The 13828-nt window shown below is 42.6% G+C and overlaps 1 protein-coding gene across 1 annotated transcript in view; it reads right to left on the reverse strand.

Moving 5' to 3' along the window:
- The window catches only part of PITPNM2 (phosphatidylinositol transfer protein membrane associated 2), a 166318-nt gene that overhangs the window by 41083 nt on the left and 111407 nt on the right, over positions 1–13828 (reverse strand). Inside the window, 4 exon segments of the mRNA XM_067539649.1 lie at positions 1653–1723; positions 2804–2905; positions 8142–8237; positions 13301–13630. Coding sequence (XP_067395750.1) covers positions 1653–1723; positions 2804–2905; positions 8142–8237; positions 13301–13630 — 599 coding nt within the window.

The following is a 13828-nucleotide window of genomic DNA, read 5'->3' on the forward strand; positions in this document are numbered from 1 at the left end:
GGACTGAAGCCCAAACCACGCTGCCCAGGGTTGAAGCATGTAACTTAGCTTTGTGGGGCCCCTGTGGCATAAGGTCCTGGGCAATTACCCTACTTGCCACCCCCTAATGCTGGCCCTGAACTTGCCTTCATCCTAAACCCATCCCTTAACCAAACCCCAAGGTTGAGAAACACTGATTTAGATGAGTTGAGTACCCACTGGAAGACCCCTGTGTACCCCAGGGGTACGCGTACCCTTGGTTGAGAACCACTGATCTGGCCTGAGCGCTTGTATAACACAGGCCAGAGCATTTCATACAACAGATCCTGCATCAAGCCCATAATGCCTAGCTGAACTACGGAATCTTTTAGAAAGACATCCAGGTTCTATGTAAAGACTTCAAGGGATGGAGTCTCTCCCATGGTTAATCACACTCACTGTTAATAATGTGCGCCTCGCCTTTCTCAGTAGAATTTGTATATGGCTGGAATGCTGTATAAGAGCTCAGTATTACTATTATTAGTCTCTAACTTACACCACCACTTGCACCTCCACTCACTTTGGCCTACGGTATCTGTAAAGTGGATTATTGTATGGAAGTGCATGACTAAAGCATGGGAGGAGCTGTTTTATCAGATCAATATTGCTTTTACTTTCAGTAATAAATGTTTTATGCGCGTAGTTCTTCCCCGTGTGTTCTGAGATGCCATGAATCACATAGCACACATCATCTGGTGGTTTATCAGCAGTCGCCCGCAGGCGCCTTTCCTGCCAAGTTCAATGACTTCTGCTCGTAAAGGGAAGTTGAGGAAACCCAAGGAACTTCTAACTAGTTGAGGGATGGAAAGGGCTATTTGATTCTTTAATCCAATCAAGCCCTAGAAAATGACTTCAAGACACGTTTCTTGAAATACAACTACTCTTGGGTAATTAAGACTTGTTAAACTTGTAAAATAAAAATGCTGTTCCTCCCCATAAGGAACAATGTGTTTGTAATGCACAGATTTTAGAATTACTCTATTACACCTTCACTCTATTTGTTAACAGTGTTATAAATAACAGGGTTGATGTTTTCCACCTCATTTCTGTGCGTGTTCATTTTGGACTAAAACTAGAGGGTGTGTTTGTTGGAGGGTGAGGAGGATTTGTCCATAATGTGATTTGAGCTTGCATGTCTCTCTACAGGGAGGAATAAAAATCCCCACGCCTCACTTTGTGCTACCATGAAAGATGAGCCTGAACCACGAGAGCTCACAACTTCCCAGAACATCAAGGCTGTTATCCAGGGCTCAGGTTTGGACCCATCTCTAAACCAAGCTGGAAAGTGATTTTCAAACATGCTTCTGAACAATGCACTGACAGCCACCTCTGAGTATGTTTGCTGCTAGGCTAGTTCAAGGGTGGGTCACTTGCTCTTTCAGCTGAGGGACTTTCTGATTCCAGTTCACAAGCTGTGTAGTTTTTTTATGCCTTATTAACAACATTGCATAGGTAGATATTTTAATGAAGTAACTGTGTAACTATGGTCATGAACTAGCTCCATGAAAGAGATGCTAGAGGGATCACATAAAAAACATCTGCAGCAGTGAAGTGTGCTATTTACTCCATCACTTCACCAGCAACATTTTCTAAACAAACAGGGGATTTTATTTTGATGCAGTCTAAGGGCTTACCTCCATGATGCTTAGCCTTTCTACACTGGAACCAACATGGTATTCTGTTGATGTTTCATGATTCAAGTCATCTGGAATTAAAGAGGTTTCTAATGTTAATACAGCTAGACTCCATTACAAACAGCAGCTGTATACATGATGGCATCAGCTGTGGCAGTGGTTCTCAACTTTATCCACATTGGGATCCCTCTCCCAGATTCCCTCTCCCACTGAGCAAGATTGGAAAGACAGGGTGTGTGTGATCCCAACACTTTTTGGTGACCTCCCAAGTTGAGAACCCATGAGCTGTGCTATCAAATTAAGTGTCCTAGTAGTTCTCTCTCTCTCTTCCTTAACATGGAAACTAAAGGACACAGCACATGTTTTAAAAAATGGGTTCAGTTTAGATTTTGTGTGAGCAGGTATGAAGGAAATGGAACTGCAAATTGCTAACAACAGTCTGAATTTGGCCAGCTCTCTCTTCATCAAGGAGATAACAATACCACATATTCTTCACAAGCAACTAAAGAGCTGCAGGGGGAGATATCTTGCACAGCTATTAGAAACAATCAATGGTGCAAGGAGCATGGAAGAAGCTGTCTGAACTCTAACATGGGAACATGCCCTTTGCCCTGCTCCTGTATGAGTGGATTTACTCAGCTCAAGAAAGCATGAATGTAATCTTTACCTCACCTTATCACTGGGTGTATCAGCCTAACTTGATGAGTCAATTTCTTTTCAGAACTTCAAAAAGGCTTAGAAAGGAAGATGTTATCAAATGAGGAGGATATAGGTGAGAAAGCTAAACCTTCTCATAATAGAAACTCCTGTTGTGTGGGGAGGGAGCAAGGGGGAAGAAGAGGTTAAAAAGTCTGAGGAACGTATGGGTGATTTAAGACCACACCAGAGCATTTAATCATTTGATCAGATAATTCTTTTTGTCATAGTAAGAAATCAAACTGGAATGGAATGTAAGAGAGAGGATCTGAGACCCTGCTTCGATACTGACTATCTCCAAGGCCGTGGGCAAGTCACTTATCTCTGCCTGAGTTTCTCCACCTGTAAAATGGGGGTAACAAATTTTACCTGCTTTCGAGGGTGGTCATGAAGATTAAATTAAGTGATTGTAAAAAAATGCTATGTACAGTATTAAGTAAAAAGAAATAATTTACCCTGGACATCACACTCTGGGGTTTCAATTTTATCCATGAGATCATTTGAACTCCATTTGGTGATTTCTTTTGGGAAAACCTCTTCATTGTCGGACAAGTCCTCTTTAAAGACAGAAAAAAAATATTTTGATGATACACTGTATACATGTGTGTGCAGACATGTATGTGTGCACACATGCACACTATACGCAGTATGTTTATAAATAAAATTGTATCTTTATTAATTCTGTGTAACCTCATTACAATTTGAATCAAGCTAATGTTTAAATGTGGTGTCTGTATAATCTACTAGTAGCTGAAAGCTCGTGCTGTCACACGGGTGTGGCAGCTGGGTCTCGTAATCCACCATATGTGCAGTCTCCCTCATACAACCAATAAAGCTGTTGTATGCCAGTTAGCTGTAAAGTAAGGATGGTGACTGGATGAGTTACCTCTGGTGTCACAATGGTCTAGGGCTTTTGGCATGGCATCGATACATGTACTGTAGCTGTATGACTCACAGGTAGAATCTACAACGTCAATATGACTGAAGACTTAAAAATTGGCTGATAACCCTCCCCACCACTGGTTTTCAGAGCTCCTGCCGGAGCTTGAATGTCTACACTATTATTTTTAGCCCTGTAAGTTCAAGTCAGGTGACCCAGGCTCTGAGACTCACTGCTGGTCTCTTTTTTTGCCAGGTAGACATACCCATTGTTTCCTTGTGCTCCCTGTCTGTATTAGTCTGTTGTCTCATCTTATACTTATACTTTAAGCACCGGAGCAGGGACCATCTTTTTGTTCTGTGTTTGTACAGAACCTAATACAATGGGGTCCTAGCCCATGATTAGGGCACCTAAGTGCTACAGTAATACAAAAGATAAATAATTAACAGCCCCCATGTTCCACTTGAGGAGTTGCTGCATTTTAGGAATGGGTGAAGCAATCCCTACATTTGCCATATATATCTCCAGAGGTATTAGAAAGCTTAGCTACTTTGTTTGTCTAGCTCTGCAATCTTCGGATTAAAAAGTGCTAAATATCATTATTAACAACACCATGAGTATCTAAAAACAACGTAAGTAATACAGGGAACGTAACTCCCTAAGCTATTTTAGGCATTAATACATTTGAATCAATCTAAGCTTGAACCTGGTCACATTTAGGAAGACCGGCGAGATACCCACTTCGCACAGGCTTTGTACTTCACACTCATCAAGGGCTAGAAATCATGGGCACTCGGCCTAGTCTGTACTAGGAAAGATTTGCCAGGATAGCTAGATTGGCAAACTCTCCTAGAGTATAGGCAGCTTATACTGACAAAAGAGTGCTTTTGTTGGTATAGCTTATACCCCTCAAGGAAATACGCTGTACAGGCAAAAGCATTTTTTCTGGTGTAACTACATCTACACTAGGGCTTTACTGATACAAAAAAATTGTTTAAAAAACTTGCACCCCTTGCCAACATTACCATACTGGCAAAAGCTTACTGTGTAGACCTGCCCAAGGGTATCACTCTAAGCACGTGAGCTAAATGAGGGAACGGTGCAATGGCTCCTCATTCCTGGACAAGGTCCAGCATGCAATTTTAAGTTGGTAACATGTACTCCGATAGCATGGCCATGGGCCCCCATAAATGTTTTAAGTATGTGATAATGACATCACAGTTTGCTATGGAAGAAACCCAGAACTCTGAGCACGTGAAAAATTCTTTCAAATCACCTTTGAAAAATGCCAGATTTGGCAAGCAAACACCTCTATCGACACATCTGTGCGCTTGTTAGCCAGGAAGTAGTTAAGTGATTTCTTTTTCTTTCGTCAGTTTGGAGACGTGGCAGCTGGAGCATATTTGTTTCTCCTACACTGCTGAGCGGGACTTAGTAAAAACCGAGCAGCAAAATCTGCTCTATTAAAAATATTATAATTCTTAAATGCAAATGCATGAAAGACTATTGGATTTGCTGTGTTCTAGTTATCTTCCTATAAGCTATCGCCATTATTCAGTCAAGCACAACTATCTGCAGGGTTAGGTTTAATTAAACACTGTTAGTAAGTGACTTGCTTAGAATTTCTTGTCCACACTCAAAAGAAATGGCAGCAAAGCAAATCTGACCTTGTTACCAGATAGCATGCAAGCATCACGCCTCATACCACGTTCACCTGCATTACATTGCTATTTGTTAAGAACAATGAGCTCATCAGATGACAGGAGCTATATCAATATCATCATTCTAAAATTCTTCTTTCATCTAACAAAGCCCCCACCTTGTAGACTGACCATAGTCAGAGGCCAATTCTTTAGCAGACCATCTCTGACTTCTGGGCACGCCTCTCTGACATGGCACAGAAACCAATTAATGGCTCCTCCAAACTGCACAAAAAACACTGCTTTTGTTGAACTTTTATGTAACCCTGACTTGAAATCATATTGATCATTGAAGGCTAATTGTTTTTAATTGTATTTATTGTTCTATGCTTAGCAATTTTTTTTTCGGACGAGGTAAATTTAACTAAGACTTATAAACATAAAAATGACTGCAATTACAGCTGTCTCCAAGATGTAAAAGCTGTAATCTTCAGAGTCATGGCTGGGGTTCTCTCTTTTTTGTTGCTTTACAGCTACTAATAAGCTCATTAGTTGGAAGGTTCTTTGGATCAGGAACAAAAAGATTTTGAAATGCTATTCTTTTTAGAAAATCTGATAAACAGCTAAGGGTTATATAAATGGGGTTGAATGCACTGCTGCACAAAGACTGTTTATTTTTAGCACTTTTAATAACACCTCAACCATAAAAGACAGCGATCTGGAAATGGTCATGTCAACATGCCATTTAATTCTTTCAACCTCAGTAAAACTTGAGTTGATCTGATTTCACTGCACAGACAGAATGTACAAATAGGTAGCACTACACGATACCTCTGCCAACAGGAATATATCAGAGAAACTGTCTGTGTCAAATAGATAGAGAACAAAAAGGGGGAGATTAAATTCAAAGCTTCTACAGCAACTTAATCTAAATATTGAACTCATTTCCTTGAGAGGTTTAATTATAGGTCTTACTGCTGCTTAAATGATCACCAAATGGGATATTACTCCTGTTATTAGCATTTATTACAGTGTAGATATTACCAGAACATGACAGTGACTGAGAACATGTGGAAAGTCTAACAAGATAAAAATCTTTATAGGCTCAGATTACACTCACTATTCAGCAAGGAAATCTGTGTGGATACAGGAAGCACTCGAAGAGCTGAATTTGTCATTGGCTCTACTGTCCTAGCAAGCGTCTCTTACAGTATTTACTGCAAGAAACACTCATTTCATATTCACAAATCCAATGCAGTTGGCAGTTGAGAGATCTGTCTGGTCTGCAATAAAGGGCGTAGCAGGTTGTCGCCAACCAAAAAACAGAGTAGCCTCAATACACATTGTCGAAAACATTTGAGTTGTGAACAAAAAAAAAAACCCCAATCAAATTAAGCACATGTTTCATCCTAGACTGAACAGGACGCAGCCAAAGCAGAATAGGGAGGAATTTTGTATTGGCAGCAGATGAGCTAGATGATTTAAGTAGGTGTGGTCCACCTCTAGATTCTATTAGTCAATGTTTTAAACGTAAAATGCACGGTGGATAGCTCTGAGGTAGTTTGGATGACTCACTTCTTTTCATATGTTTATATTGCTCTGGTGAAGCCCTGAGGTACAGTTGTTACAGAAGCTATATAAGTTAATAAATAGCCCTGACTTCTGGAAAGGTGACACTTAGGGCTTCAAACCCTGACCCAACCTGTACTCAAAGCAGCCACTTAACCTGCACAAACCTGCAGTCTTACAGGTCACAACTCTATAGCAGTGTGCTACTTCGCTGATTAGACACTAATTAGGCCTCAACTGGAGTATTGTGGCCAGTTCTGAGCGTCCCATTTCAGGAAAAATGTGGACAAATCGGAGAAAGTCCAGAGAAGAGCAACAAAACTGATTAAAGGACTAGAAAACATGACCTATGAGGCAAGACTGAAAGAATTGGGTTTGTTTAGTCTGGAGAAGAGCAGACTGAGAGGGGACACAATAACAGCTTTCAAGTACATAAAAGGTTGTTACAAGAAGGAGGGAGAAGAATTGTTCTTCTTAACCTCTGAGGACAGGACAAGAAGCTAACACTGCAGCAAGAGAGGTTTAGGTTGGACAATAGGAAAAACTTCCTGACTGGCAGGGTGGTTAATCACTGGAATAAATTGCCTAGGGAGGTTGTGGAATCCTCATCATTGGAGATTTTTAAGAGCAGGTTAGACAAACAGCTGTCAGGGATGGTTTAGATATTACTTAGTCCTGCCATGAGTGCAGGGGACTGGACTAGTTGACCTCCCGAGGTCCCTTCCAGCCCTATGAGTCTATGATTCTACTTCCCACAAAAAAATGTTTGAAGGAAAGCCTGAAAAACTGGAGCGTGTTCATAAATATTTGATATCAAAACTTTTCTGGAGTATATCACTTCAGCTGTACTACTTGCTAAGGTTGAACACAAATGGAAAACTATTTACAAAATGGTACCAGCAACTTCATTTGCCAGCTCCAGCACTGCAAGTTAGCCAGCTTGTCAGATGATGATTGGAAGGCTGTTTGGGTAAGGGGGTGTCAGTATTTAGTGCTTTGTACCCATGCTGAGCAAATTGTCAGTACTTAATAAATACTATTGAATAAATAAGTGAAATATATAATACGAGTCCTATTGATCAGAACATCTTCCTTTTAGGTAATATGTGGAGACAGCTATAACATACTAAAACACTTCAGGAATTCTTACAGGAAACAAACTTCAATGTTGATGAACTCTGACATTGAAAGTACCTCCCTTCACTCACCTTTGCACTTCTTCATGCCGGCATACAAGGTGTTAAAAAGGACTATTAATAAAGGCAAACTGGGGTCTCTTCTTACCCAGGCAAGACTCTATTTGTCATGAACTTTACCACTTGGCTATTTGAAAATAATCTCAGTCATGCTGAATCAGAAATATTAAGAGTTACATCCATAGCTTGTATAGAGAATTGCAGAATTTCACCCATGTGCATTCGCAACAAATAAAACAAAGTTCCATACGTTAAAAGAACTCAAGAGCATTTCATCTTAAAAAAATTCAGACAGATTACATTAAACTTGAAAAACTGCCAAGTTAAATTAAATAGTCTGCTGGGTGCTGCTCTGAATTTTTTGAGGTGCTACATCAATGCAGCATATAACCCTTAATTAGAAAACAACTGAGTTTCAAGCAAGGCAGAAGGTCTTCCTGCCGGCTCCCCTCCCAACTCCACCCTCTAAGAAGATAAAACAACTGATCACCATTTTGGTTCCACATACCATATGCATCAAAGAATTCATCATCTGAGCTGTCGTCCGAATCTCTGGCAATGCTCTGCATCCTCCACTCGGATATACTATGGCGGGAAGGGCTTGCTGGAAAAAACAAAAAAAAGGCTTATGCAGAATGCTACATAAACAAGGCAGGGTGTTCCTGACATGGTCTTTGCTACAGGAACATAGTTGTGTGCCCCTGGTGAAAATCTATCGCTGCAGTATTAACGCACAATATTCTAGTGGTGCTGGTGTGATGTCAACGTACCACTGTACAAGTCCTGCTTGCTTACTGTGGTTATAACCTGCCTGCAAGCTGCCACATTAAAGCAAGCTGTTTGTATCACTCTTAGGCTATTTTGAATGGCAGCTATTTATAACCATTAGTAGGATGTGTAAAATCATTTTGTTTTTAAAGTTTGCAATTAGAAAGGAAACAAGTCTGATTGTAAGCCTTCTTCTCGGCTGTAATCAGCCACACAAGCCATGCTACAGCTTCCACTAACTTTCAGATGGGAAACTAAGTGGAACAGCAGAGAGAAATAATCTGTTTTCTAGAAGGAAATGGCTTCTCCACAAATTGGAACAGAGATCTATTTAAACTTTAACTAGGATGATTTAAACAGAATGCTATCAAACTATTCTTATGGGATCTCTCAGTGTGCACTACTGACAGATTTACACTAATACAATGAGAATAAGAGTACATGACAATTCCTTCAGTGTCTGTTTGCCCTCATCATCTTACATCTACTTGATCCCTTTCATTTTCCACTTCAAAGTTCATTGTACTAAGTAAACCTTCTGTGGCATTAGCTTTCCAAATACAATTTGGAAACTAGCTACTGTGAACTCTTTTTAGCTGAGCTACTCACAGGACACCAAGTCAGCTAAAGTGAAAACCATACACAAAGGCGCAAGAGAGAATGGTTCGCTCTCTCCTTCTCAGTTCCACTCACTGATTGTAGTGCATCCATCAATGCTACAGAACGGGGAGCACACACAAAGTACCTGCAGCAGCAGCATTCTAATGTAACACCGCAAAAGGCAGGATTAAATTTACATTTACATTTACATTTAAATTTACATTTAGCATCGGATAGATCATGTTATTGTAGTGGCTGCATGAAAACTATTTATTCCATTTCTGTAACAGGGTTAAATATGTGAGTCAGATTCTTCCGATTCTAATTTTACCTCCTAATTGTCATGTGGAAAGACCACTGTGACCCGGAGCAGAAGCAGCTAATTACAGCTTAGTGTTGGTTCTGTAGCCCCCGACTATACCACCATCCACCCCTCTGGGAATAGCAGCCATGTGATTGGCATAGCAGAGCAAATCATACTGGAATGACATCAAATGAACTCGCATACTAGTTGCTAAAAATAGAGCATGTAATAATATATGGGATGGTGACAGGAGTCCCACTCACACCAGGGGTCTTGTTTACACAGTGTAAAATGGATCAAGTCTGCATACAAAGAGAGGGAGTTACTGTCTCGTCAAAGGCAGCCGTAAATCCAGCGAGCTTTCCACATTTATTTATGCGAACATGCTGCCATTTCTTAAACCTAACATGAAAGAGGATTAAAATATCTGCATGACATCCTTCCCAGCTCACTGCAATTCACTCCTTTCATCAGTTTTTCCAGTAAAATCCAAGCCAATCTGCAGTTTAAAATCATGCTTTGCTCCCAGTGAAAGCCTTCAAATGAAATCCTGAGGGGTGCTGAAGCCTGCAATTTCCATTGGCCAAGTCTACAGTAGGGGACAAAAATGATGTGTTTTTCATAATGAGATAGCTAACAAAAGATGGCTCTGTCACTATAAAATCTCAGCACAACCAAGGCAAGTGGTAATTTGATCTCCATATAAGTGTGTAGCAAGTGAAAAGATGGTTACCTACTTTGTAACTGTTGTTCTTCAAAACGTGTTGCTCATGTCCATTCCATTGTAGGCATGTGTGAGCCTTCGTGCACGGTTACCGGAACTTTTTTCCCTTTAGCAGTACCTGTAGGGCTAGCTTCGGCGCCCCCCTGGAGCCCCGTGCACATGCTATATATAAGAGGCGCTGCCGGCCCTATGCCCCCTCAGTTCCTTCCCGCCGTCAACTCCAGCAGCTAGGACGGGGGGTGGGTCGTGGAATGGACATGAGCAACACATCTTGAAGAACAACAGTTACAAGGTAAGTAACTTCTTTGCGTGCTTGCTCATGTCCATTCCACTGTAGGTGACACTCAAACAATACCCTGGAGGTGGGCCAGAGTTACAGGTGAGCTGCGTGGAATGGACATGCTTGAAGAACAACAGTTACAAGGTAAGTAACTTCTTTGCGTGCTTGCTCATGTCCATTCCACTGTAGGTGACACTCAAACAATACCCTGGAGGTGGGCCAGAGTTACAGGTGAGCTGCCTGCAGGACCACTCTACTGAAGCCTACGTCGTCCCACACCTGCTGGACGATGGTGTAGTGGGACGTGAAGGTGTGAACAGATGACCAGGTGGCAGCCCTTCAGATGTCTTGCACAAGCACTCTCATTAGGAAGGCTGTAAATGAAGCTTGAGCTATGGTTGAGTGGGCTGTAATTATCCCTGGAAGCGGCACCTTTGCCTGCTCATAGTAGAACTTGATGCAGGAAGTTAACCACAATGAGATGCACTGGGCGGAAACAGGTAAGCCTTTCATCCCATTAGCTATCGCAACAAAGAGTTGTGAAGATCTCCGGAACGGTCTTGTGAGCTTGATGTAGAATGCTAATGCCCCTCTAACACCTAGTGTGTGCCATCTCCTCTTCTCCTCCAAACCATGCAGTTTGAGAAAAAACATGGGAAAAAAATGTCTTGGTTATAATTAAATTGGGAAACCACCTTAGGCAGGAAGGCTGGGTGCGGCCGCAACTGAACTTTGTCTTTACAGAACACAGTATAAGGAGGCTCTGAGGTCAGCACCCTAATCTCGGAGAACCTCCTTGCCGAGGTAATGGCCACCAGGAAGGCCACCTTCCACGACAGCAGCAGTAAAGGGCATGTAGCCATGGGCTCAAAGAGGGGCCCCATGAGCCGCAAGAGGACCAGATTGAGATTCCAGGAAGGCACCGGGTCATGGACCTGTGGATAGAGCCTCTGCACCCCTTTCAGGAACCTAATTGTCAGAGGGTGGGTGAAAACTGATCTCCCCTCCAAAGGCTGGTGGAACGCCAATATAGCTGTTAGGTGGACCTTCAGGGAGGTTACGGCGAGCCCCTCGAGTTTTAATTGCAATATGTACTCCAGGATCGCCTGTATCAGCGACAATCCAGGCGAAATCCCCTGGGACTCTGCCCAACAGGTAAATCGCTTCCATTTAGCCTGATACATGACCTACATGGAAGGTTTCCTGCTACCCAGCAGGATTTGCTGGACTTGCACCGCACAGGCTTGCTCGTCTGCTTGTCAGCCATGGAGCCTCCATGCCATGAGGTGTAGAGAGTTCAGGTCTGGGAGTAGCAAGCCATTGTGATCCTAGGACAGGAGATTGTGCCATCTCGAAAGCTCCAGCGGGAGCGGGGGGAGAAGGAGAGGAGACAAGGGCAGGAAAGCTATGGCTTGGGATGCCTCCAGGACTGCCCCAATGAACTCTATCTGCTGCACCAGGGCTAATGTGGACTTCTGCTCGTTTATTAGCAGGCCCAGCGGGTCTAATCTACCTAATTAAGACAAACAACAAATGATTAAGGGAGAACAGAATGGATTGAGCACTTGCGATGCAAGCCGAAGCAGTTCCAACAACCATCACCGGCGGAAAGCAAAAACTGAGTGGGTGTAGGGCTGGCAGCACCTCATATACTGCAGTATGTGCGCCGGGCTCCAGGGGGCGCTGAAGCTGGCCCTATTTTAAAGGTACTGCTAAAAGGAAAAAAGTTCCGGTAACCGTGTACAAAGGTGGACACACCTACAATGGAATGGACATGAACAAGCACTCAGAGAAGAACTGTAGGTTCTCCTGTGCGGGTCACTTTGCCCAGCTACATCAAGGGATGAATTCGAGCCCAAAGGACTTCAGTGGGCCAGGATTTCACCATAGGATTTTACAGTGAGACAGCTAACTCATTGTAAGACATACCTTTTTGCTACTACAGACTTGGCCATTGTCTTTGATGTGAATTGTGCCTGAAGGAATGAACCACTGAGTAAAGATGTCAGGATTAACCTTTTCCAAAAAGTGGGTTGAGAAAATGAAAAGTGTAAAGGATACTTGAGAGAACATGACTACCTAGGGTATAGGGGGAATTCATGGGTCTAAAGTGAGCCCTTCCGTGAGGTTCCCTGGAGCCTCTTGGACATCTTTTCCTGCATGGCATTTAAAAGGAAATGATCCATGGTGGCATCTTATCTCCTTAGTCATGGATGGCTAGAGGACATCAAGAACAGCAAAATGCAACAGCTGTCATTCACCTCTCTCTTCACCAACAGCAGCGACCTGCATTATCTTCCCAAAAGGCCAATTATGGTGCTTAGCTGTGCAAACTGTATTGCAGCAACATGGGAGCCAACCCCATCCTTAGAGACGAATGACAAGCAGTAACATTTATCACTGACTAGGGAGGATTATGTCTGTCACTTTAACTGTAGTTCGGAAAAATTCAAAGCAGGAGACATAGAATCTAACAATTAATCAGATCAAGGCCTATTCAGTGACTCTGTCTCTGCATCTAGCATTTCACATCAGACAGGCACATGTCCAGAGAGAGAACATCGCCTGAGGAATTAAACCTTATAAAAATTTCCATGTCACTAAGAACAAGGACTAATCCCCCATCCATGGTGTCCTGCTTGTTTTCTTTTGACAACAATCCACTACCAGCTCTCACTGCCTTTCCTCATTTCCCCTTTTTGTAATTTCTTTAACTTTGATGGAATTCATGCCAATGTCATCTGTCATTTCAGGAGCCCGTCACAGCATGGGCATAACCCTCAACACAGGTCCATCAGAGGGGACTTTCACATCAAACACACAGGCTAAAGAAGTGTCTCGGTTAGCTGGTAGCAGTAAGTAGGGTTAGCCACTAAACAGAGATATGATCACACTTACCCAGTGTGTTACATCTGTACACTTCATGCTTGAACCAAGGCAAGAGTCATACGTTTTTTCCTAATGCAATTAATGCCATCATAAGCATCTCACCTCCTCTTTTTGAAGATCGCGAGGATTTGGAAGACGTGGACCACTGCTTGGTTAGCCCTTTCCCCGACACGGCTTCGCTGATATTATTAACAGCCTCTGCCGTGTCGATGGAGGAAAAGGCCTTTGTTTCAGGATTATTCTCTCCTGGGGAGTCTTTAGCTCCGTGCTGCTCGGCCTCATTTTCGCTGCAGCTGAACTGGGCCATCTTCTGAGCCAGCATCAGCTGCGCCTCCTTCTCTAGCTGCCGGATGTCCTCAATGGTGAGCCCATACCATTCATCCTGCCAGCACCACGCCTGCCGGTGGGCCCTCACCATTACCTTCCGAAGGCCTGCGAAGCAACAACAAGCCAGTGACCAGCAAAGTTAACACACTGCAGGAATGTTATTCATTTAGAAGGAGACTCTAAACCACCACTGAATTGATTTTAGTGGCATTAATTACACAGTGCTAACCAATCTGCAATAAAGAAGTCTTTGTTAGGAAGGGTGTTACCAGCCATTTGAAATCTATACACAGACTGGTCAGT

The sequence above is a fragment of the Emydura macquarii genome, unplaced genomic scaffold (genome assembly GCF_026122565.2).
Source record: "Emydura macquarii macquarii isolate MOO-44397 ecotype Brisbane River unplaced genomic scaffold, CSIRO-AGI_Emac_v2 contig_554, whole genome shotgun sequence".
Classification (NCBI taxonomy): Eukaryota; Metazoa; Chordata; order Testudines; family Chelidae; genus Emydura; species Emydura macquarii.